This window comes from Dromiciops gliroides, chromosome 3 (assembly GCF_019393635.1).
Source record: "Dromiciops gliroides isolate mDroGli1 chromosome 3, mDroGli1.pri, whole genome shotgun sequence".
Lineage (NCBI taxonomy): Eukaryota > Metazoa > Chordata > Mammalia > Microbiotheria > Microbiotheriidae > Dromiciops > Dromiciops gliroides.
In genome coordinates, this window is record NC_057863.1 from 300,906,871 (window position 1) to 300,932,556 (window position 25,686).

General features: G+C 34.5%; 1 protein-coding gene and 1 non-coding gene across 11 annotated transcripts in view; both read right to left on the bottom strand.

The window, feature by feature from the left end:
* CNKSR2 (connector enhancer of kinase suppressor of Ras 2) overlaps window positions 1–25,686 on the bottom strand; it is a 322,983-nt gene that overhangs the window by 217,336 nt on the left and 79,961 nt on the right. For all 10 annotated transcript variants that reach the window (XM_043991405.1, XM_043991402.1, XM_043991407.1 and 7 more), the window contains exon 4: window positions 11,169–11,256. In XM_043991405.1, coding sequence (XP_043847340.1) covers window positions 11,169–11,256 — 88 coding nt within the window. The remainder of the gene's footprint in view (window positions 1–11,168; window positions 11,257–25,686) is intronic.
* On the bottom strand, window positions 9,752–9,882 carry LOC122752370. Its single transcript, XR_006356122.1, has one exon. It is a non-coding gene; the product is annotated as a small nucleolar RNA SNORA31 (small nucleolar RNA).

Below are 25,686 nucleotides of genomic sequence, written 5' to 3' on the forward strand. Positions count from 1 at the left end.
AGGTTAAAAAAGAAAATGACTACTAGAAAGTATTAAATACTGTTTTAATTAGGTAATTTGATAAGAGATAAGAAAAAACAACACAAGCTTCTAAGAAAATGGTATAATACGAATGTTCCCAAAGGAGAGTATCCTTCTACTTCAAGAAGATAGAAAAAAAAAAGATAGAATGTGAGAGATTATTTGTTCTATGTTCTGATGAAAAAAGACAAGAAAGAATTGTCTAAAAAATCCAATATGGATGCATAGGGACATTAACAAGTTTCAAATAGGAGTGAATGAATGAATTAAAAACTTATTAAGCACTTATGTTCTGAGAACTGTGCTAAAAGATGGTGATGCAAATAGAAAAACAGGACAATTTCTTCTCAGGTCTCCCTGATTTCTGGTCTAAGAGTGCATCCACTAAGTCACTTAGCTACCTACAACATATCTAGATATATTATCTGTGGTATCATGGTATGGTATGGTTATATATGGTATAAGTTACATGAGAAGCAATAAAACAGTGAAATGATGGCTGAACTTGGTGTCAGGAAGATGTAGACTTCTGCCTCTGACATTTACTAGTCATGCTGGGTGTAAAACACCTAAAATTTCAGTGCCATGAACAAGTGTCTAAGAATAAAGCAGTGGATGAATTACTTATGTGTGGAAGGATTTTTCCATACCAAGAGCTCTATACCTTGATGAAATTGTTGTTTCAGACTTGGAAAAAAAATCAAGGCTATGCAAGTTAAGATGTCATATAAATAGCAGGAAATATGGGTCATTTCTCTCCTGGATGACTCATATCCTGCACCATATCAAAGGCAGTGAAAGATGAATCAACAAATCAATCACTTAATTGGCAGAACACTTATTCTCAACATCTACTTCAGAGAAATGAGAGCAGAATGCCCTGTCACAAGGTGGGCTAGAGTTCTGCAAATTAAATGAGACTGAGTCAGTAGGTGAGTTAGGTGAAGATGTTTGATGAAAGGAAATTAGTTTAGAATCATTCCCATGAAGTATGGGGGAAAGAATGAATGAGAGAAGAGAGGATATTGGATATTGAATGGTTTATGGCAGACTGAGAGAAAAGATGGGGGATAGGGGTATAGTATGTTTTAAAGATGAAGTACAAGTATCAGTAGTATATATCATTCAGGAATGGATTCAAGTGCCTCAGAATCCACAGTATCATAGGAAGGATGCTTTACCCTTCAAAATTAACTGAAAGAATGAGGAGTGAGCAAAACAATGCTGTGACCTGAGTGATGGCAGACACACTGTTCTTTTTACCTTTTCCCTTCCCTTCCCTTCCCTTCCCTTCCCTTCCCTTCCCTTCCCTTCCCTTCCCTTCCCTTCCCTTCCCTTCCCTTCCCTTCCCTTCCCTTCCCTTCCCTTCCCTTCCCTTCCCTTCCCTTCCCTTCCCTTCCCTTCCCTTCCCTTCCCTTCCCTTCCCTTCCCTTCCCTTCCCTTCCCTTCCCTTCCCTTCCCTTCCCTTTCCTTCCCTTTCCTTCCCCTCCCTTCCCTCCCCCTCTTCTCTTCTCTTCTCTTCTCTTCTCTTTCTTCTCTTCTCTTCTCTTCTCTTCTCTTCTCTTCTCTTCTCTTCTCTTCTCTTCTCTTCTCTTCTCTTCTCTTCTCTTCTCTTCTCTCCTTCCTTTCTTCCTTCCTCCCTCCCTTCTTCTCTCCCTCCCTCCCTCCCTCCCTCCCTTCCTTCCTTCCTTCCTTCCTTCCTTCCTTCCTTCCTTCCTTCCTTCCTTCCTTCCTTCCTTCCTTCCTTCCTTCCTTCCTTATTTTCATCCTTCTTTTCTTCCTTCTTCCTTCCTCCCTCTTTTGATACTGAATTTCCCTATTTTGACCAGACTGGACGTATAGTAGCTACTCATAGGCCTGCTCCCACTGCTGATCAGCATGGAAGCTTTGACTTTGTCCCCAACATGGGCTATTTTGCCTCTCCTTTTAAGTAGTGTATTATCCCCCTACTCCTGGAGCCTCACTATATTAATTCTAGACTTCGTGTAGATATCTGATCAGCTATAGCCCTATTTGCAGCTCTGAACTCCAAAATTAGAGCAATCCACTAGCCTAGGATTTATTTGCTGCAAGTATTAAAGGCCTGTACATCAAGCCAGGAAGAAATCACTATCCCAAAGTAATATCCACAGTAAATAAGAAGTCAAAGAAGATGAACAATTTTCAAGATTAGATATGAAACTATTATTATCTAAAAAACCCTTCAAAATCACTAATGAGAGAATTCAATGGTATTTCCTCAGACCTCATCCTTGTTTTATCTCACAGCAATTTTAGATATTGTTAACCTCTCTGAGACACTCTCTGTTATAATAGCTTCCTAGTTTTTCTCTCTGATTATTTTATTTCATTCCAATCCATTTTCCACAGTAATCTTCCAGTTTTCCTGAAGTGCATTCTATGTTATTCTTCTACTCAGTAAACTCCAGTGATCACCTACCATCTCCAGGACAGATTACAAACTCCTTATTTTGGCATTTAAAGATGATCACAACATGATCAACTTGGTTTTCCATCCTTATCACAAATCACTCTGTGGTCCAGTTAAAATTGTCTCTTGACTGTTCATTACATCTGACACTCCACCTCCCACCTCCCTGTCTGTCTCTAGTACTCCGTACTCACCTCTGCCTCCTAGAATACCTTAGTTTTCAGGACACCACTCTCTTTTGGCTCTCTTCCTCTATGTCTGACCTCCTCAATCACCTTTTCTGGATAATCATACATTTCTTGCTGTCTTCTCTCTCTGTCTCTCTCTGTGTTGCCCTCTGTCTCTCTCTGTCTGTCTGTCTCTTTTTACATGCATTTTCTGAGCTACCTTATGTGTACTGCTCATTCAAGAACTCTAAATTCAATCTAAAGAGGACTACTAGCCATCCCCTCAAACTGCTACTGTTTTCTATTTCTGTGGTAGTCACATAGCCAGTATAGGCCAGAAGCAGAAACTGAACCCAGATCTTCCTAACACTGAGGTCTGCCTTTTATTTAATATCATGCTGCTATTAAGAAAAGACAATATGGCACATTAAAAAAAATGGAGCATTGGCTACAAGGGAGGGCTTTTCAGGAGAGATGAGAGGGGAAATTTGGAGAAAGAGTGGGAAGGTAGTGATAAGAATGCAAAAATGAATACAAGGACAAAAGACCAATGAAATATTTATAAAGTACACAGAAGAGAGTTTCAATGTTGATACTATCAAGTTACATTTAATATATTAAATGCATTTTTAAAAACCAAGCTGAATGTTATAATTTTGTAGTTGCATTAGCAATCCTCTTTTTCCAAGCTTTTTTTCTTTATTTGATGATTTCCTAGTTGATGGTAAAAAAGAAGATAAACACATATCTCTGAAGCTCACTACCCGTGACTTGTAACAGGATACAAACCCTTTCATTTCCCTGTACCTCAGGGTCCTTGGAAACAAGGAATACTGAAAAGAACACTGGCCCTGGATTCAGAGAACTAAGATTCAAATCCTATCTCTGATGCTGGATACCTCTGTGACCCTTTTTTAAAGAGAGGATTGGACTAGATAGACTCAAGTCTCTTCCAACTCTAGTTCTCTGATCCTACAATCTGCTCTTAAATCAGATTTTTAAGTCGTTTTAACTTTTTACAGGGGACATATTTTTGGGAAGTGGTTTGACTGTTGGCCGGACAGAGCCTCTGTTGGGTCAAAACAAAATGTATCATTTTAAAAAACTCATAAAGCTAAAGGGGAAACCCCCCTAAAACATACTGTTCTCATTTAGGGCCTAATAGATTTGAAGCCTGATGGATGCTTAGCCACAAAACAATCTTCCCTACATGAAACAACATTTCCTAACATGTATATGGCAAAACCTAAACTGGCTGCTATCCTGCTCAGAGTTCATAAAGAAAAATGCTATGCCAAGTAGTGCAGCTGTTAGGAGTTCCTGTAGGGAGGCAAGAATATAATGTGCTTTGTTCTCTATGGAGTAGTTGTCAATAGCAGGTGTCCATATCTGTGGGAAACAAACAAAAACTGAACTGCTTGTTAGTTCCAGATGGTGGGGACCCAAAATAGCAATATGGGTACAGTATCTGATACAAACTGTGTTCTCATGCATCTCTCTATGACATAAGTTTACATTTGCTACAAATTATTTTAGAACTTTTTTTTCCCTCAGTGCAATATTCAGAATCACATTCTAATTCTCCAAGTCCTACTGGTAACATCTGGTGTTCTTCAATTCTAACATTATTGCTTAGTATTTAAAAAAAGAATGTTTTATTCCTTTAAGGAAAACACATTGGCTTCATTTCTCCCTTTCTGTCATGAGCAGACAGTTGTTATGTACAGTGGTTTTATGGAGGGAAAAGCCTCTTATCATCCCATGCCCTGGGTTTTTTAAGAGAATGTTAGCGATACCATATGAAGGCACATTCTTGACTACTTGTTGGTCACAGAAGAATTAAGATACTCAAAATTTACATCTGAAATATAATCCAACTCCATATGTTTGAGAGAAACAGAATAAGAACCAGGTATATCCATTCACAATTAATCAGGATTTTATTTTCAAGATTAAGAGTTAAATTTATTGCTTTTTCCTACATCATTATAGGCATGCATAAAACTCTATACATACCTATTTATGCTACTTAAAGAACTAAAAGTAATGAAGGTTTTTCAATGGTAAATTTATATCTAAAACACTTCAAATGCTCGATTTTAAGTTACTAGTTTTAATTTACAACACTTCAATATCTCAAGTTTGGACATATGAGGCACACTAATTAAGAGAAACCAAAAAATAAAAGATCTTGCAACAGAATCTTTTTTGGGGGGGTGGGGAAATGGGGGTTAAGTGACTTGCCCAGGGTCACACAGCTAGTAAGTGTCAAGTGTGTGAGGCCGGATTTGAACTCAGGTACTCCTGACTTCAGGTCTGGTGCTTTATCCACTGTGCCACCTAGCTGCCCCAACAGAATCTTAATATAAAGATTTTATTGGCATTGATAAGTACAATTAAAGCCTACTAATAGTACCTTCTTTTAAAAAATATACACATATACATATATACTCATATATTATCTGTAAGACTGTCAAACCTGCAAAAGTATAGTGCTTGGCAAGAAAAAGGCTAATGATTATAATTCTTTGAAAGGTTCAGATACCAAAGAAAAGATATGAGATGATACCTCCATTCACTTATTTGCAGAGGTAAGAGGTCCATGGATATAGAACATTGCATATATTTTCAGATTTTTTGGTTAATTTATAGGATCCGCTGATTATTTTTTGTCTTTTTCATCTTTTTAACAAAATTCTTAGTTTTATGGGGTGACTTTCTGGGATAAGGGGCAAGGAAGGATGTAGGAAAATTTAGGTGATATGAAAGTAAAAGCTATCAACAAAGTTTAAATAATAAATTATGCTATTATATATACATGTATACATGTAGAAAGCTTAATGAAAAAGATTTTTTGAAAACATTTGAAAAAGGGATAAATTTAGGAATCTTATCTTATAAATATTTAGGAATCCTATAAATATATAATATTTCTATTATATAAATATATTTATAAATATAAATATTGATTTTTAATGTATTACCATGTCCTGTTTTAAAATCTGTCTAAAATTTCTTCATCTGACAAATGAAGAAGGGATAAATGATGTATAAGATTTTCCCCAGATCTAAAGTAATGATGTTTAAATATTTTAAATGTTCCACATCAATAGTTTGTAAAGTGTGGACTATGCACACATAGGGGTCCTTGAGCCTTTTTTAGAAGAACTCTGAGGTCAAGACTATTATCATAATAATAACTACATAATTTTGTTATTGTTGTCAATTCAGTCATATATGACTGTGATTCACGGGGTACTCTTGGTAAAGATACTGGAGTGATTTGTCATTTCCTTTTCCAGTGGATTAAGGTAAATAGAGGTTAAATGACATGCCCAGAGATCAACAGCTAGTGTCTGAAGCTGTATTTGAACTCACATTGTTCTGACTATAGGCTCAGTGTTCTATCCAGTGAACCACATACCTGCCTCAAGTAAGTCATTATGTGCCTATGAAAATAGTTCTCCTTTTCCCAACTGCATATCTAAGTAAGACTGGATTCCTCATATCCTTCAACCAAAATCACAATGGATTGATTCTAAAGCAGATATGAAAATTCAGCTATATTCTATTAAGAAATAAATTAGATTTGCTAAAACATATAAAACAATGCCACTCTTCCAAGTTATGATTTTTGTTTTTGAAAATAGATTTATTTTAAATAAAATATGTTATTTATGTTTTAAATGTTATTTGTGTATGGTAGTATCATTTTAAGATTAGTTATTGGATTAAATTATTGAATGAATTTTATCAAATAATTCTAAAATAATTGTAATAATTTAAAATTGTAACTTAAAGTTATTCTATTTGAATTATTCCAATTTATTATAATTATTTAAAATTATATATAATTAAAAATTGAATATTTAAAATTAATTACAATTTTAAATGAATTAAATATTCTAAAACATTGATCAGTTTTAATTTCTAATATAGTAACTATTGATAGATATAAGCCATGTAAACAAAAGCTTAAGGGATTCTCAATAGTTTTTGAGTGTAAAATGGTCCTGAGACTAAAAAGCTAAGGAAGCACTTTTCTAGACTAATTGTATGGGACAATTCCTGAATTCCTGTTAAACAAGTGAGCAGAATCAGAAGAATGATTTATACAGCAACAACAATAATGCAAAGAATAATAACTTGGAAAGACTTAACTCAGATCAGTGTAATGACCAAAGCATCCACAATTCTAGAGGACTAATACTGAAGCATGTTACCTATCTTCTGACAGTGAGGGTTAGGGATACAAGATGCAGAATAAGATGAATATTTTAGGATGTTATTGATGCTGAAATTTATTTTTTCTTGACTATGCGTATTTGTAATAAGAGTTTTGCTTCATATTTCTTTTTCCCCTTTTTTTCTAAAGGAAGGCAGGGAGGAATGAAAGAAGGGTTGTGGATAGGTCTCCAAAAAATAAACACTGAGAAGAGAACAGAAGGAAAGCTAGAAGGAATCACAGACAAGCAGAGCAGCTTTGGAAGTTCATGCTGAGCTTATTATATAAAAGAAAAGCAAGCTATACATAATAGAAACCAGCAGTTCCACGCACAAGCCACTCCAGTTTTTCAGTGTACACATGAATGGACACTTTATTTGGTGTTTAAATTCAGAATAAAAAAAAAATAAAAACACACGTACAAAACTAGCATGGACAGAGAGAAACTGGGATTTTTACCCATCTGACATTGTTATGAAAATACTGAGTGTACATTTGACAATTTAAAAAGTCAGAAACAATCTCTTTCCATTTGTAGCATATGGGAAGTTCACTCAAATTTCTGCTACCTGCTTTAATTCCATTCTTAGATCTAAATCAATCCCCTTCAACAACAGGGAGATTATTGGGAAATCTTCTGAAGGAAATCCTTTTGTTCAGTACTACTAGGGAATATGGTATCACCAGAACACATGCTTAAAATTATGCACATGAAAAAAACAATACAGAAACTGTTTCCTTCACTCTAATTGTATTGATCTTTCTATTTGTCTATTCTATTGCAGGAAGAGCTGAGCTCCAGTCTTGCCTCTAATAGTTACTAGCTGTGAGACCTTTAGCAATTCACTTAAACCTCTCTTATTCTCTATTTCCTTGTCTACATAATGGGGAATGATAAAAATACCCACCCTAAGAAGATTGTTGTGAGGATCAAATGACTTATTATGTGTAAAGGATTTCACAAAGTACTATATTTATATTAGCTACTACTGTAGGTTACATAAATTGTTATTATTGATATGTTGAAGTGGTAGCATGGTATAGTGAGGTGTCTCCTAAAACTTTTTTGTTTGTTTGTCCTGAGACCCTCTTGCAACAGCAACAACAACAAAAAGTTATGGTGAATCCCCAGGATTATTTCATACTACACAACATTTTCAATAATTATTTGCCATTTAAGGGACATTACAATTTTCTTTTTTGCATGAAACCCTTGGACCATTGTCAGAAACCCCCAAAGGGCTAGTGAACCACTGAATTGGACCGTTGGGAAAAGGAAAGATAATTGGCCTCAGAGCAAGGCCAATCTGCCTGGTTTCTATTGTGACCCCCTAGTACAACTCAGGCTCCATGAAGGCAGGAAGTATCTCACTTTTGTCTTTATATTTTCATCAGAGGACCTGTTGATTACCCCAATGAAGTGAGATGAGAGGGAAGTCACTGACATTAGGCAAGGCAACACAATCTTAGGAAATGCTTCAGTTTTCCTTGAAGTACTCCCTGACTCAATGCCTAATGACATCTCTTGCCATAATACAGTTCTAATGGGAATCTTGATATGTTTCATTATACAAAAGTGAAAAAGTTTGGCTCCAAAAATGTTAACAAAACAGAAAATATGCTGTTTTGGTGGGCAATGATGCAAGAAAATCTTTAGAAGTCTAACAAAAAGAATTGGAAGTTTTAAAAATATATAATAAAAATCATTTTTGTGAGAAAGTTCTTGACAATAAACTATGAAAATTCTTTTCAGGGAGAAAACTAATTAATTAAATGTGATCAATTAAATCTATCAATAATCATGCAATAAGTTTAGTCACCTGTTTCAACCTCTTTCCCCATATAGCTTACCTTCTCTACTTTTCACTGGAAAGGTTAATACTCAAGTAGAACTAGAAAAAGGCAAACACCATGGGGGTGAGGGGCCTGAAAAGGTTTAGTTGATGTCCAGAAAAATGGACCTTTATTTACTTTAAAAACTAGAAAATTATTCTTTGTTGAGGATTACATGTATTTATTTGCATACATCTGTTCATATACCTAAATAACTGTCATGTAAAGTAATTTATTTGTGGTGTAGCTTTAGGAAATAAAAATAGAAGTCACTTAAAGATCTCCAGTTGGTCCTGTTCATTGTTTGAACTTATCACCATTTGCTGGATCATCTGGCATCCATGAGTATTTTGGGGGGAAAGGTCCAGTTTTTTAGAATGAGAGGGTAAAAAAAAACCTTCCCCTTAATTCTTGGGTGCATGTGTATGTGTGTACACACATTTACAGGCATGCATGCACATATAATGTGTTTTGTGTATCTGTGGTTGTGTGTGTTCACACACACAAAATGAATGGAAATGAGTATTGCCCATATTATGACATGCGTTTGGTTTGTAGTTAGTGCTAGGGAATATGTATTTGAGACAGGTACTGAAGACTTGACACTAGAACTGAATAGGAGTAAGAAAGCCAGGTGGTTTGCATTCGGGAAAGATTGCTTTTTTTTTCCAACATAAAACTCAGTTTTATTTATAGGATTCAAGACTTGAGCTTCTTTTAAAAAAATCAATCTGGGACTTCCAGGTACCATTGACCTCTACCATTAGGTGGGAGGCTTGTAACTGCAAGTTAATATTGCTAGACTTGGAAATAAGTTCAGACCTCAGACCTTAAGAGTCACACTTCTGCCCCTCATCATCAAAATGGTCACATCCTGCAAGAATTACTATTTCAGAATCTGACTTATATTATTAAAAAATTCTAAATCATCAATCCCAAACTAATATTATAGGACTTGCTCAACCTCAAAAAGTCTAGCAAATTGGCAGAGCCAGGATACTTTTGTCATACTTCTGTTCCAAAATGCCTACCAAAAATAAAAATTATAAAAAGACTCTAAAAATATTCACATAAAGATGTATTCCCCTATTCAATCTAGACTGCCACAATCAGGCAGAAAGAAAGCGGGAGGAAAATTTTTCTTGAATCTTAGTGGAAACTTTAAAAGCAGACATAACTGCTCCAGGTCTGTCAAAGAGATGCATGAAAGATGGCTTTTTAATAATACTAAGCTGCTTCATAGTGCAAAGACCAATATTTTCAAGACAAATGACCTCTTGGTGCTACTTACTGGTTACAAATTTCAGAATATCCCAGTCTCTGAGGAATTAAAGTAGTGACTGACACTTTGTGATTTCTACTTTGAAGAAATGTAGAAATGGAAAAGAAGATGAGCTGGTCACACAGTAGAAACAAGAGAAAACACTGGGAAAAAGCCCAAGTGATCTGTAAGAACCTTTAAAATGTAGAAAAATCTAGAGTAGGGGTTCCAAAGTAGAAGTCCATGAACTTGTTTTTTTAAAAAAGATTTTGATACCTATATTTCAATTCCTATGTAATTCTAAATATTTTATTGTATACATTTAAAAACATTATTCTGAGATGGGGTTTATAGACTTTGCCAGACTACAAAAGAGTCCAAGACACAAAAAAGTTAATAAGCCCTATATAAGGAAAGATCTTTAAAAAATTGCAATATATTTTCTGGAGGATCTTTGGAAAATATGAACAAAATTGGAATAGGACAAGAAAGCATGTATGGATTGGAGTCTGCACTTATTCTTGGTAATAGCCAATTCAATAAAATTACAAGGCCTATCTATCCATCCATCCATCCAACCATCTATCTATTGCCTATCTGTATATACTTATTTATAGTGAGCTACATGTGTTTATGAGAAAGAGAGAGAGAGAGAGAGAGAGAGAGAGAGAGAGAGAGAGAGAGAGAGAGAAAGAGAGAGAGAGGGAGGGAAAGAGGAGACTGTGAAGTCCATAAAATTCTAGGATTCCATTATTTTGTTATAATGAGATCTTTGATCTTTAGGCTGAGGGGAGGTAGAGGAGTCATGTCTCTGGATCATGTTGTTATAAGGAAGCTAGGTGACCCAACGGATAGAATTACTGGCTTGGAATCTGGAAAACCAGCCTCAGATTCTTACTTAGTTGTGTATCTCAGTTTCCTCATTTGAGAAAAATCAAGGGATTGAACTCAGTTGCCTCAATAGTTCTTCCAGTTCAAAATCTATGGTCGCATGAAGGTTCTTCCAGTCCTTCAAAAACAGTCAATCCCTCTTTACATAGAACTGTGCACAACCCTTTCTGAGAAATATTTGCTTATTTTTTTCTAATACCTAATATAATTGCCACAGACCTCCTCTACAAGTGAAGAATTTAAGAATCAGTTAATACAAAATCTTGGAATAAAGGACTAGTCCCATTAGGAGTGACTACAACATAGCTGACAAATAAGAAATAAGTAATGGGTTTATACCTGCTGAACAATTGTTGTTAGCTCCAGGCAGAGCTGGATGACACTATTCCTGGTGAGTGAGTAGTCAGTCACGGCAGCAAAAGGAGATCTATAAAAGGAAAAGAAAATTGGTTTGAACAGGAATCATTCTTGAACCACCCCAAAACATACTTAATACAGTACAGTCAGTGTGTATCACTGGATATTAAAGGCCATATTTAGACTCTAAATGCAGAATATAAATTCAAGGTAAAGATCTTTTTCTTAAGCTTGGTAAATGTGACATTTAAGTAAATTTTTAAAAAGAAACTTTAAACAGATAGTTATGAGTGCTGGCTGCATGCTAAGTACCTCATGAATGAATCATTGCAATAGTCTGCTGCTTGGTGTCCGTACCTCAAGTCCTTTCCCGGTCCAATACATCCTTCACTCAGCTGTCAAATTGTACTTCCTAAAGTTTCTGTCTGACCATGTCGTTTCCTTATTCCAAACTTCAGTGGCTTCCTATTGTCTTCAGCATTAAATACATTTGGTTTTGCAAGCCCTTCATAACCTCACCTCTTTCTGTTTTCCAATCTTCTGACATCTTACCATCCTGACCATACTCTAGGATCTACTGCCATAGGCCTCTTTGCTATTTCTTCTACAAGGTACTCCATTTCCTGATTTTTCCTTATATTTTCAGCTCTCTTGTCTGGAACTTTTTCCCTCCTCATCTTCAGGATTCCCTGGCTTCTTTGGAATATCAGCTAAAGTCCCACTCTCTGCAAGAATTCTTTCTGCTCCTCCTTAATCTTAAGGCCTTTCTTCTGGTATCTCCAATTTGTTCTGCATAATTGTTTGCATGCTGTTTTCCCCATCAGACTGTGAGATCATCAATAGCAAGGATCATCAATACTTTTTGGTTTTTGTTTACTTTGCTTTTCTTTATTTCTTCAATGTTTATCAGTAGCCGGCACATAATAGATGTTTAACAAATTTTTATTGATGTGATTTGACCTACTATTGCAAAAGCCTCCAAACTTGTACCCAGTCTCAAGTCTTCACTCCAGTCCATTCTCTAAAGAGATGTTGTTGTAATTTCCCTAAGTGTATATCTGACTATGTCACTCTTCTGGTCAATAAGCTCCAGTTACTCCCTATTGCCTGCCTCTAGGATATAATCTAAACTCTTTTGTTTAAGTCTTTTTTCTTTCTTTTTCTCTTTTTTGCAGGGCAATGAGAGTTAAGTGACTTGCCCAGGGTCACAGAACTAGTGAGTGTCAAGCGTCTGAGGCTGGATTTGAACTCAGGTCCTCCTGAATTCAGGGCCAGTGCTTTATACACTGTGCCACCTAGCTGCCCCCTTGTTCAAGTCTTACAAACTTCACCTGGCCTTACCCTATCTTTCCAACTTCTTTGAATATCACTCTCCCTCTCACAATTTACAGTCCTTTCAAATTGGCTTTCTCTCCGTTTTTTTTTTTTGTTTGTTTGTTGTTGTTGTTGTTGTTGTTTTTACAGAGACATCTTCATTTGATATCTTTGTGAGTTTACACTAGTCATTCCTATGTCTAGAATGTACTCCCTTTTCACTACAGGCTCAATGATTCCTTATTATTCTTCAATATAAAATTCAACTTTCACCTTCTACATGGAGTTATTCCTAATCTTCTGAAATACTAGTGTTCTCCCTCCTACTTACTTTGCAATTAGTAGCATTTGTTCTCTTTATATATATATATATATATATATACATATATATATATATATGCATATATATGTACTTGTTACTCTTTGGGAGCATTCTTTCTACTGGTATCCCAGATACTTAATGGTGATTTAATGATTACTAAGTGCTTATTAATGAATAAATTTGCCTTGGGCTATATGATCTATCCTTCCATGTGATCTATCATTCTGTAGAGGCCAATTTTAAACAGAGATGTAACTTCCTAGTGGTAGGAATGGATTAGGAGACAGAAAAGGGTAATTAAGCTTTAGATATTTTAGATCCTATCAAGATACATTTGATTGCTATATCACCAAAGTTTCTAAACCATATATATCCTTAGACCCAGCAATATCACTACCAAGTCTACATATCCCAAAGAGATTTTTTTAAAGAAGAAAAGCTCTTATATGTATAAATTGAGAATTATGCATGTTTTGTCATTATTTAAGTTAGTCCAATTTAGTCTATCTTTTCAATTTTTTTCAATTTTCAAAAATTTATTTATTTTCTTTCTTCCCTTGCAAAAGAAAAACAAAGTAATACTCTTGCAAAAAAGAAGCCTAGAGATGCCAAAATTACCTCATTGGCCATATCCAAAAACGTGTACCCCCAGAATATAAATATTTGAGTGACAAAGAACTGGAAACCAAAAAGTTACTCATCAAATGGAGAATGGGTGGGGGCAGCTAGATGGCGCAGTGGTTAAACCGCTGGTCCTGGATTCAGGAGTACCTGAATTCAAAGTCAGCCTCAGACACTTGACACTTACTAGCTGTGTGACCCTGGGCAAGTCACTTAACCCCCATTGCCCCACAAAAAAAAATGGAGAATGGGTTAACGCACGATGGAATATGAATATTATGGAACATTGTTGTACTGTGAAAATGATGAAGGGGATGGTTTTAGAGTAATTTGGAAAAACATTTAAAATGATAGAACAAAATGAATAGAGACAGAAGAACAATTTATACTATAATATCAACATGTCAAAACAATTTTGAAAGACATAGTAATTCCAGTTAGAACAATGATTAATTTGAATTCTAGAGGACTGATGATACTAGTTGATGGACTAATATGCAAAAGGAGATATACATTTTTGGACATGGCCAATGGGAGAATTAATTATAGATCACTATGATTATTTGTTGCAAATGTTTACTTTTTCTTTATCAGGACAAGGCAAAAGGGATAAAAAAATTTGAAAATTGAAAAAAATTAATCTTAATTTTGAAAAGGATAAAATAAATGACTTAAAGTGTTCATGATTTCCAATTCATAGATACTTTACTTTTTCAATTATAGTTATATAGATATACACAATGATTGCAATAATTTAGTCAAAGAGAAGACTAAAAGGAAGAAAGATTGATTAAATGAATGATGAGTCTTGGTCCTAGAGAATTTATGATAAAGCATGTCTGTTTTCTTCTGGTAGAAAAGTGTAGGAATACTGGTATTGAATGTTATATTCACAGTCAGACATGGTCACTTTGACAATTAAAAAAGATGTTTATTTAGAACTGAAGTATATAAGTGGGGATGATTATGGTATGAAAATAAAATGTAAAATTGAAATTTATTTTTAAAAATTATAGAGGTGAGAGATTTGACCTTAGTATTAAAGCCCTTCAGAGAAGGAGATTCTACATGTCACAATAATACTTCTAATAATTAGATGAAATCATAAAGTAATTATCAGAGACATTTTTCCAATTTAAATTTCTCAACTTTCAACTTCAATAAGGTCATTTCATATTTTCTTCAATCTTCTTGGGCCTGAGTGAATTATTTATCTTCTCACTCAAATTCATTGGCATTTCATAGCCCACTTAAAAGTGGTAGTGTTTTCTAACAATAAATGTCTCAGTGACTGATGAAATGAAACATTAAGAACCTATAAGTTAATTAGAAATTTATATGGATATATATCCATATCCATATATATTATATTATTATATAATATATATGTAGGTGTATATGTGCATAATATATATGTAGGTGTGTATATATATATATATATATATATATATATATATATATATATATATATATATATATATATATATATATATATATACTAGTCATCTTTCAGTTATGCCTGATTCTTCATGAGCTCTTTGGGGGTTTCTGTGACAAAGATACTGGGATGCTTTGCCATTTCCTTCTCCAGCTTATTTTACACATAAGGAAACTGAGGCAAACAAGGTTAAGTGACTTGTCCAGGGTCACACGGCTAGTGTCTGAAAATAGCTTTGACCTCAAGAAAAGAAGCCTTCCTGACTCTAGGCTCAGCACTCTATTGTACCACCTAGCTGCCCTATGCAGGTATATACATGCATATATGCGTGCATACATACATAAATACATATATGCATGCATGTATTCAAATATCTTTCTAGTGATCTGTAGACTCAGTTACATGAAATAGATTAAAAATCTAATTGCATAGTAGGTTTTTTAAAAGCAAAAATAGACAAAACAATCATCAGACTATTTTTGCTGCACTGGAGCATAAAAAAAGGTACTTTAAGCACTGGAACTGTTCTGATCAAAAAGTATTAGAATTTTAGATTTTAAAAAGTCAAAGTCTATAAAATTGAAAAACTTTGCTAAATGATAAGATTTAGCACAATATGAATGTCCTCATAAATATGTCTAATAGTATCATTTGTTCTTCAAATTGTAGAAAAAGGAAAATCCATTTGATATACAAAACTTCTAGTATACCTAATTCTATAGTTGCTTTTCCACTGTTCTATCTACTTTCAATTAAAAGGAAAAATCTATTATTTCCCAATGGAAAACACTTTTCCATATTTCCAATGTATTTAAGGATTCTGCAGGTCAAGATAAAATTTCTTTATTGAATCTAAATCAGCTATAGAAACTTGGGCTCTTTCCAAAAATCATCATGATGCAGTACCATAAGTTAATGTCATGTCATTTTCTTCAATTAATGGTCATACTTATGCATAACTCAGGGGAAAAGGAATAATAGAAATGACTACAATTTTGGTGGGTCATTAAAAGCTGAACAAAGATTCTCCCAGTCAGATCCCTTTATACCTTTCAACTGTGAAGTCAGAAAATTTAGCCCCAGGGCAGTGGGTGACTATACATCTTCCAGTGTGAACTCAAATGGTGCAATCCAATCAAAAACTCAGTTTAACCTTGCTTAGGTATCCTCCTTTTGTTTTGACATGTGTGTCTGGGCTTTGAAGCAATACTATTGCTCAATGGCTTACAGATACAAAAACCTTAGGGAACAAAACTGCTAATAAGTATGCACACACTTCCCCATTCCTTCACCTACCACCCTCACCATATATATAGATAGACAGATAGATATAGATATAGATACAGATATAGTTATAGAGATAGATATAGATACACACACACACACACATATACATACACAAAGGCAAGCACACAAATAGTTCCAGAGTTCCATAGTCCCAACCATGCAAGGGTACAGCTTCCATAAACTTCATTTTGTTTCTGCTCCTATAACCTCCCTACACAACCCTCTCTAACACTATTTGCTAGCTTAAAGAATACACCAATGCTATTGGAACTTACTTTCATCATTGCAACCCAAATGGCATTCACTTGCTTTGCTGGGACTCAAAGAAAAAAGTTGGAAATTCCAAACAGAAAATTTTGATTCAGTATAAAGAGAATCTTTCAAACTAGAAATTATTAAAATGGGAACAAAGGCAGCTAAGTGGTGCAGTGGATAGAGTTCGATCTGGAGTCAGGAAGATTTGTCTTCCTGACCTCAAGTCTGACCTCAGACACTTACTAGCTCTCTGACCCTGAGTAAGTCACTTAACCCTCTTTGTCTTGGTTTCTGCATTTGTAAAATGATCTGGAGAAGGAAATGGCAAACCATTCCAGTATCTTTGTCAAGAAAATCCCAACCTCACAAAGAGTAGGACATGACTGAAATGACTGAACAACAGCAACAGTAACAAAATGAGATTGTGCTGCCAGGGTGATGATTTTTGCCATTAGAGGCCTTTAAATAGAAGAATAAGACCACTCATTAGGACATGGGATTAGTGCATAGGATTAATTATTTGAGTAGAGATTGGACTAGGGTTTAGAGCCAGAAGACAGCTTAGAAATTTTTATTCTTCATTCTAAAATGGAGTTCCTTCATTTTACAAATTTAGGAAATGGAGATTCATAGAAGCCTATAGTCTTGATTAATATAACAAAAATAGTAAACAGTGGAGTCAGGATTTGATCCACATCTCCAGATAAAGTGCTCTTTCTCTATAGCAGGTGTCTTAACCTTTTGGTATATGTCATGGATACCTTTGCATTATTCTCAGAATAATGTATTTAAGAGCATAAACTAAAATACCTAGGGTCTTAAAGGAATCCAATTATATGGAATACAGTTATCAAAATTTAAGTTCCAAGTTCATAGACTCCTTAAAATTTATGCTTTTCAGGTTAAGAATCCCTGTTTTATAGAGCCCATGGCTCTATACCATGGTACCTATGTAGATGATTTCAAAGATTTCTTTTAACTCTCTGATTTCAGGACTTGTGCCCTGCATCCATTTCCTTCCTACCTTCTCTGCCGGGACATTGCTCCATCAATCTTCTCCTCTCTCTTTTGCATCTTCAATGTGCAACTGTATCTTGCTTCTCCATTGGATCTTTCTTTTCTGACTAGGAACATGCAAAGGTTTCCTATGTTTTCTCTACCCCCCCCAATAAAAACCACATTTCTTTCCACCTTAGTATTTTCTGAAGAGATATCTTCCTATCTATTCCCATCATGACCAAACATCTTTCCAGAAGATTAAAATGCTTGTCTCTACTTCCTAATCAACAATTTAGTCCTCATCCATTTTCATTTGTACATCTCTTTCCAATAACTTACATTGTAATAGTTTTTTTAAATGTTTTATTTATCTTATTTCTAATTTTTGGAATAAAATAAGCATTTCCATAACATAGTATAATAAAAAAGATGATTGCACATCAAACTGAAAATCTATTATGTACAACTTTCTATTCCTTTTAACTATATAAAATTATCATACAGATTTCTTTTTTTTCTTTTTCCCTCCCCCCCTAAAGATGGCTGCCATTAGACACAAATGTGTGTGTGTGTGTGTGTGTGTGTGTGTGTGTGTGTAGTCATTCTATACATACTATTTATCAGTTCTTTTTCTGGATGCAGATAGTGTCTTCCTTCATACTTCCTTTGTAGTTTATCTGGGTATTTACAATAGTCAAAATGACATTCATTCACGATTATTCTTAAAATAATATTGCGGTTACTGCATACATTGTTCTCTTGGTTCTGCTAATTTTGTTTTTTATTATTTCACACATCTATTCATGTTTTCTAAGGTCATCAAGCTCATCATTTCTTGTAGCATAGTTGTATTCCATCATAATAATAGACCAAAACTTGTTCAGCCATTCCCCAATTGATGGGCATCCCTACAATTTCTAGTAATTTGCCATCACAAAGAGAGAGGCTATAAATATTTTAGAACATATAGATTCTTTTCCTTATTCTCTAATCATCTTTGGAAACAGATCTAGTGGTATTGCTGGGTCAAAAAGTATAGACAATTTAATAACTCTTTTTACATAATTCCAGATTGCCCTCCACAATAATTGGATCAGTTCACAATTCCACCAACAATGAATTAATGTGCCATTTCTTCTACATCCCCTCCAACATTTGCTGCTTTCCCCTTCAATAATTTAAGCCAATTTGAATATGTGTAAAATTATATCTCAAGGTTGTTTTAATTTGCATTTTTCTAATCAATAATGAGTTTTCAGATGACTATAAATTATTTCTTGAAGATCACCTGTTATGTCCTGAATGAACTTTTCTCAGTCCCCAATCTCCTCAACTTTTCTGCAACATCTGACTCTGAAGATGGATCAGTCATGACTCATTGAACTAACCATCTATTCTTGGCTCCCCATATAATGGATTCTAATGTTGTTTGCTATTGTTTTCTTATATTAGTTGTGGGACTGGTGCATAGGGATCCAATTCTGGCCAACTGTATTTTTATAACCATCATCTCATTAATGTACACATCTATCTTTGAAAACAGAGATAATGCCTTGTTTATTTTTGTATCTCCTCCAACACCTAAGATGGCATGGGTGCTTTATTCATTGTGGGCCCTCACTCAAGGATGATAAATTGAAAAGATTAGCTTTGGAAATTTCCAATTACTTAACTTCCACCTGATCTGTAATAATCTATGCCTTATTGTATCATCTAGAAGCAAAAGAATTAACATCAATGGTGCTGTTCTTCTTGGAAGCAAGAACAGGTATCAGGACAAAGTTATTAAGTAGTTGTACTAAGGAGATGAGACCTCACATTAAACAGTAACCTCAAACCTGCTGATTTGGAGTATTTTTGGTCCTTTGCAGATAAACCATAGTTTTGGAAATTATTTTTGCCCTTCAAATTCTTGCCACAGAAAAGAGAAGAACTGCAACCATTCCCCTGGTGAGCATTTTCAAAGGAGCAGAATTCAATGTCTGACAATTCAAAGAAAACCACGAAAGACCACATTGGTAACTCAATATAATTTTAGACATTTTTACTGGTGCTGGTATGGGGCCATTATATGAAAAGGTCTAAAATGTCCACACATAGATTGACAGGACAGATTTATAAAATAAATTTAAAGAAAGATGAGGTGTGAAGAACAGCAGGGTGTGGGTTAAAAATAGAAGTGAACACATGCTGAAAATAAATTCCAAAGTTACTGACTGTGATTTAACTTCCAGGCTTTTTCCTCTGGGAGAGGCTTCTAAGGAACTATTTCATTCAATTCAGTGTTTAAAAGAGAAGGGGAAAATACTTTGGTTAGCTTTAGAACTGATATCTGGTTTTGGAAATGTAATGAACTAGGTTTCTAGAATAAGAGATACAATTATCTCATTTAAATGGACAGTTGGTTTTATATTTTATAGTATTCCTATGCAGTGCTATCCATCTTATTCTATAAACATTTAAAGGATCAGTTTTCAATGCTGTCAGTAGTTTTGTTTTGCATATAAAAAGACAGACTGACTTATGCTTAGAGAAAATTGGGAGAAAAAGCAGGAAGAAGAAGGGGATACCGATAAAACCTGTCTGTCAACAGTAGAAAACTTGCAGATAAAAACATCCCATCAATTTTTTTCTCCAGTCTCTGAGGATATGGACCTTCTTTCCAATGCAAACCCTACTTCTTGTGCCTTTGATACATTACTTTTCTTCCTCTTCCAGCTGCTTGCTCCTTCAATCATCCCCCTCTCCCTGATTTTCAACTTCTCTTTAACTAATGTCTGTTTTCTTACTCTCTACAAAGGTCCAGGTTTCCTCAGTAAATAAAAACCCTTTTCTCAACTCTCCTATACTTGCAAACTACTGTTCTATATCCATCCTCTCCTTTTTAGCCAAATTTCTAGAAAAATCTATACTTATGGTCATTTTCTTACTTGCTGCTTACTGATCATCTTAGCTTTCATTCCAGCCTTTGGACTAAAACTACTCTTTCCAAAGTCACCATTGATTTCTTCACTGCCAAATTCAATGGCCTTTTTCTTTGACCTCATCATTCTTTATTATGTTGCACTTGCTTCTCACTGGGATTTTGTAACATTCATAGTCTGATTCTCTTAGTACTATCCTTTTTGGTCTTTGTAGGTCCATCATCCATGTTATGAAACATTTGCATGTGTGTACCATAGGGCTCATCCTTGTACCCTGGCCTCCTCTCTCTCTACTCTCTTGGTGATCTCAGCTGTCATTTTTATGCAGACAATTCCAAAATCTTGATCTCTAGAATACATATCTCTTCCAAGCCAGACTCACACCTCTAATTTCCTGCTCAGAGAACTAGAATCAGGAGACCTGAGTTTAATCTTGGCTTTATCATTTGCCATGTTACCTTGGATAAGTCATGTAACTTTTTGAATTCTGTTTCTTCATGCATAAAATGAGGGAATTAGATTTAGTAACCTATAAGGTTCAATACTATTCTAAATACAACAATAAAGATAATATCAGCACTTATATAATATTTAAATTTTGCAAAATGTTTTATAAATATTACCTTATTTTCTCTACTCAATGCTCTGGAACACAAGTGCTATTATAATTGTTTTTACAGATAAGGAAACTGAGTCTGCTAGAGGTTAAAAGACTTGTCCAAGGTTACAAAATTAGCAAATTTCTGAGGCTGGATTTGAATTTCGGTCTTTCTGGTTGATCAACTGTACCACCTAACAATATCCACTCATCTGTCCCAGAGGGATCTTAAACTCTTTTTGTCATCAATTCATTAACTTTTCTATAACTCTGCCTCTTTCACTCTCTTACTTTTCTTTGTCTGGTGTTGAGAAATCTGTATGCTCTTTAGCAATCCCATTTAGAAGACAGCATAAATATTTTGGTTCTAGTTTCTCCTGAAAAATTTGCAATTCTATATTTTCCTTTTTGTTTTTCTGTTAGATTTGTCCAAAATTGAGAGAGGTACATTAAAGTCTTCTGGTTTTATTGAATTACCATGTTTGCATTTTTCTAATCATTTAATATTTTCTTTATGGATTTATATGTTAAGGCATTTGGAGCATTTAATTTTAATACTGATATTTCCTTGTTGTCTATAGTTCATTTAAGTATAATGCAATTTCCTAGTTTGTATTATAATATAAGATTTTCTTTCTGTTTTTCTGATGATTAAAACTGTTGTTTTGGTTTCACCTGATACATAGCAATTTTTCTTCCAGGTCCACATTTTTATTCTGTGCATGTCTTTGATTTTTAGGTGTGTTTCTTGCAATCAACAGATTAATGAGTTTTGCTTCTTTATCCAATTTGTCATCCTCTTTTACTTTATTTAATTATTTAATCTATACACATGAAAAGTTATGCAAGCTATACATACATGCATACATATACATACCTATACACACACATATGTGTGTGTGTGTGTGTGTATGCTCTATTAGGATAGTACCTAGTTTCTTTATTTCTTTTGATTAATCTACTTTAAGGTAGCCCTATTTCCACAGGCTTTATAATAATCATCAAGTACCTCTTTCCATTTACCATCCTTTTAATTGGTTTTGGAATCTTACGTAATTTAGTAATTCTTTTTCGCCCCTTTCTTTTTTTTAATCTGGTAATCTAACACTTCTACTTCTTTTCTCTTTTTCTGTTAAGTAAATAATGAAAATCCTTCCCCCTTCCTTTGCTTTATTTTGTTAGATTTTTTTTCTTTTTCTGCATCTTTTTCTATAAAGGTTTCCTTCACCTCATTTTCTTCATTAATTCTCTTCGCTATTTGTCACTTGTAAACTTTTAGTTTTTAATTCATGATACTTGTATATTTATTTCTTTAGTCTTCATGATCTTCATGGAATTAAAGTTTCTAAATTACCTATTTTAAGTTTCCTTCTAAACAATTTCTACATTATTGCCTTGTATATCTTTCCCCTTCCACCTTTTTCTGTTATTCCTCAGTCTTAGTAGTATCGGTTCCCTTACTTGATGGAGAGGAAAGTAATACTGCAACAGAGTAAAAATTTCTCTGTATCCTTGACTGCATGGTCTCATTTCTTTTTTTTTCTTTTCTTTTCTATTTTTTTGGCAGGGCAGTGAGGGTTAAGTGGCTTGCCAGGATCACACAGCTAGTAAGTGTCAAGTGTCTGAGGCCAGATTTGAACTCAGGTCCTCCTAAATCCAAGGTCAGTGCTTTATCCACTGTGCCACCTAACTGGCATGGTCTCATTTCTAACCCCTGCTCTTCCTATGATAATTTTCTTTCCCATTTTTCCATGAAATTCCCTTTATTGGCCCATATATTCCCACCATCCAGAATGGTGGCTATCTCCAAGAGCACTGATTGCCATTCTCTTGAGGCAGAGTTCTGTCTAAGGAAGTACCACACTCTGAGCATCTCATTCCAGCAAATAATTCCCATTATAAATTTCCCCTCTCTTATTATACAATATATCTTTGCTCTAGAGAGGGCTTTTCAGTAGGGCTGAATCATTCTCTTCCCATATAAAATTTTTCATTTGACTGTTCCTCAAACCATTTCCCTGTAGCCCCTCTTCTTCCTGATAGACAACAGGAATTATTTTCATTTCACTGTTTATCATTAACTTGATGAGGGTACACCATACATCTCCCCTCTATATTCTACCTCCCCTCTTTATTTTAATGCACCTTGACCTACCTGCATTTTCTTTGCACAAATAAATCACTAATTCACCTGTAAAAGGGAGTATGGTTTAGGTTATATTGTTTTAGGAGTGTTCCTTCAACAGCACTTCACCTATTTAAATTCTGCCTTTGGTAGAATCTTGTATACTTTTAGAAAGAAATATCCAAAAGGAACTTCTGTTGCTACTTTCTTGTTATAGGGCTTTTTTAACTGCATAGGTTTAATTCTCTTTCTCTTTCACTCCTTTTTACAGTATCTAACTATGGTATAATTTATTTTGTTATTTTTGCTTTCTGTAGTAGCTGTTATTTTCCTTTTTGTGTTAGCAAAGTGAATAATTTGCTCATATCTTTTTTGGTAAGAATGTATCAAACATTCTTGTTTTTATGATAACTATCTTTTATATTATTCCATTCCCTCCTGTGATTTCCATGGAGTGCATAATAGTCTTGTATTTTTAAAATTTCTTTTCTTTTATGTTGTTAGGTCTTTTTCCTGGTCACTTGCAGACTAATAAGTATAAATGCATATCCGTGTACATACATATAAACTCTAATGTATATTTATATAAACATATACTTGTAAATCTATGTGTGCATATATATATTTATATATATGCTATATATATACACATACACACACTATGACACGAAGGAGTTAAACTGAACAATCCCAATGACAAATGTACAGTACATATGTACGTACGCATGTATGTATGTATGTATGTATGTATGTATGTATGATATTGAAATTGTTCAGTTTAATCCCTTTGCAGTAGAGATTAGGTATTCCCCCCCCCCCCTTTCTAGAGGTGATCGGTGGACTATTTCAATTTGTACTTTGTTTTCAGAATTCCTGGGCAGCTTTCATGTATTGTTTGTTGGATTTTAGCATTCAGTTTTTGTGATTTGTCATATTCTTCTGGGATATCTATAAATCTTTAAGTTGTCTCTATCTATCCTATCTTTGAGATCCAAATATATTCCTTATGTAGAGATCATGTTTTCTAACATTATTACTTTTCCATTATTATTTTCTAGGTTATGCTTCAGTATATTTATATTCTAAAAAAAATTGTTCTCTCTTTTGTTCTCACCACTCTGGATTCAGATTTTTCTCTTCTGCCCATTATTTCTACTATGTTGTTCATAAATTCTGCGGGCATGATTGTCATTTCTCTCTTACATTATCTGGAAATAACATGCTGTGATTTCATGTACTCTTGCAAATCCATAGAGTTTTCTGGTACTTCCAGTGTTGGTTAAATTTTGTTTTTCAGTATTTATTCAGAAATGTTTAGAGTAATTTACATATATTGGTGGCCATTTCCCCTTCTGTGTTCAATACTTTTCCTGTTGACTTATCTGCTTGTGCTCAAGATTTTCACTAAAATTTATTTTTGAGATCTATGATAATTTCAGTTTTTTCCCCTTATTTCCCCCATCGCTCACTTTTTTACACCTCTTGCTTTGACTGTTCATCCCCCAAATGCTGAAAATCAAAGTTGTCTCAGCCTCTTCCAATGTTGGGGAATTCTCTGCCCCAAATGACTTCTGGGTAGGTAGCACTGGGTCTAACTATTTATCAGTTCCTTTTCCTTCAGGCTTGTTGGAGGCTCATACAGATGCCTGTGTCCCAGTTCCCTCCAGTCTTTAGTTCTTGAGCTGTTCATTGCTGCAGAACATGGCTGCTCTAGGTGTAGTATGCTTCTCCTATCTTGTATTTCTTCTCTTCCTTAAGAGGGGGTGGATAGAATTAAGGTCTTTGGCTTTTTGCCACCAAAATTGAGAGGACAGTCAGAATGTGCTAACAAAGTCTATGGGAGCAACAAGGGAATTAGAGTGGATACCAGAGCACAAGCTCATGGGTTAGATTTTGGTACCCTGCTAAAGAAAAGGGCCTGAAAGAGGATGTAACAGAATAGGGATTAGCCATGTCTGCTTTTAATTCCTCAGGTTGTTAACTTGTTAGACTTTTTAATGCCTTGGCCTATGGAGACAGGTGTAGTTACTATACCTCTTAAGCATAATTCTTATTTGGAGGTGTTTTCAGAGTTTGTGAGGTCTAGTCCTCCATATTGTTCCTTTTACACATGACATTACATGTATATTCTCACAAGATATAACATCATCACCTGCACTATGTAGAATCCCACAAGAGTCCTTCAAAATTCAGTTCAAACACTGTGTTTTACATGAAGCCTTTTTCTGATTCCCCCAACTGTCAATGCTCTTTCTTCCTTTTCAAACTATCTTGTATTTCTTTTGAATTTATTTTATATATGCATTCACATGTATCTAAACAGAGATGTGTTTATATACACACATGTACACATATGTATACATATACACAAATATAAATATTTGTGTGTGCGTATATGCATTTGTGTATACAGATGTATCTGTATCTGTATCTATATCTATATCTAAAATCTCTTCCAATTGAATAGAAGATCCTTGTGGACAGGAATTATTTCATTTTGTCTTTGCATCCCTAGTGCCTGACATCTAGTAATCACTTAATAAATGCTCATCAATTGATTGAATTTATTTCCTTTTATTCAGTCTCTCCCCTCTCTAATCTATCCTCCACAAAATTG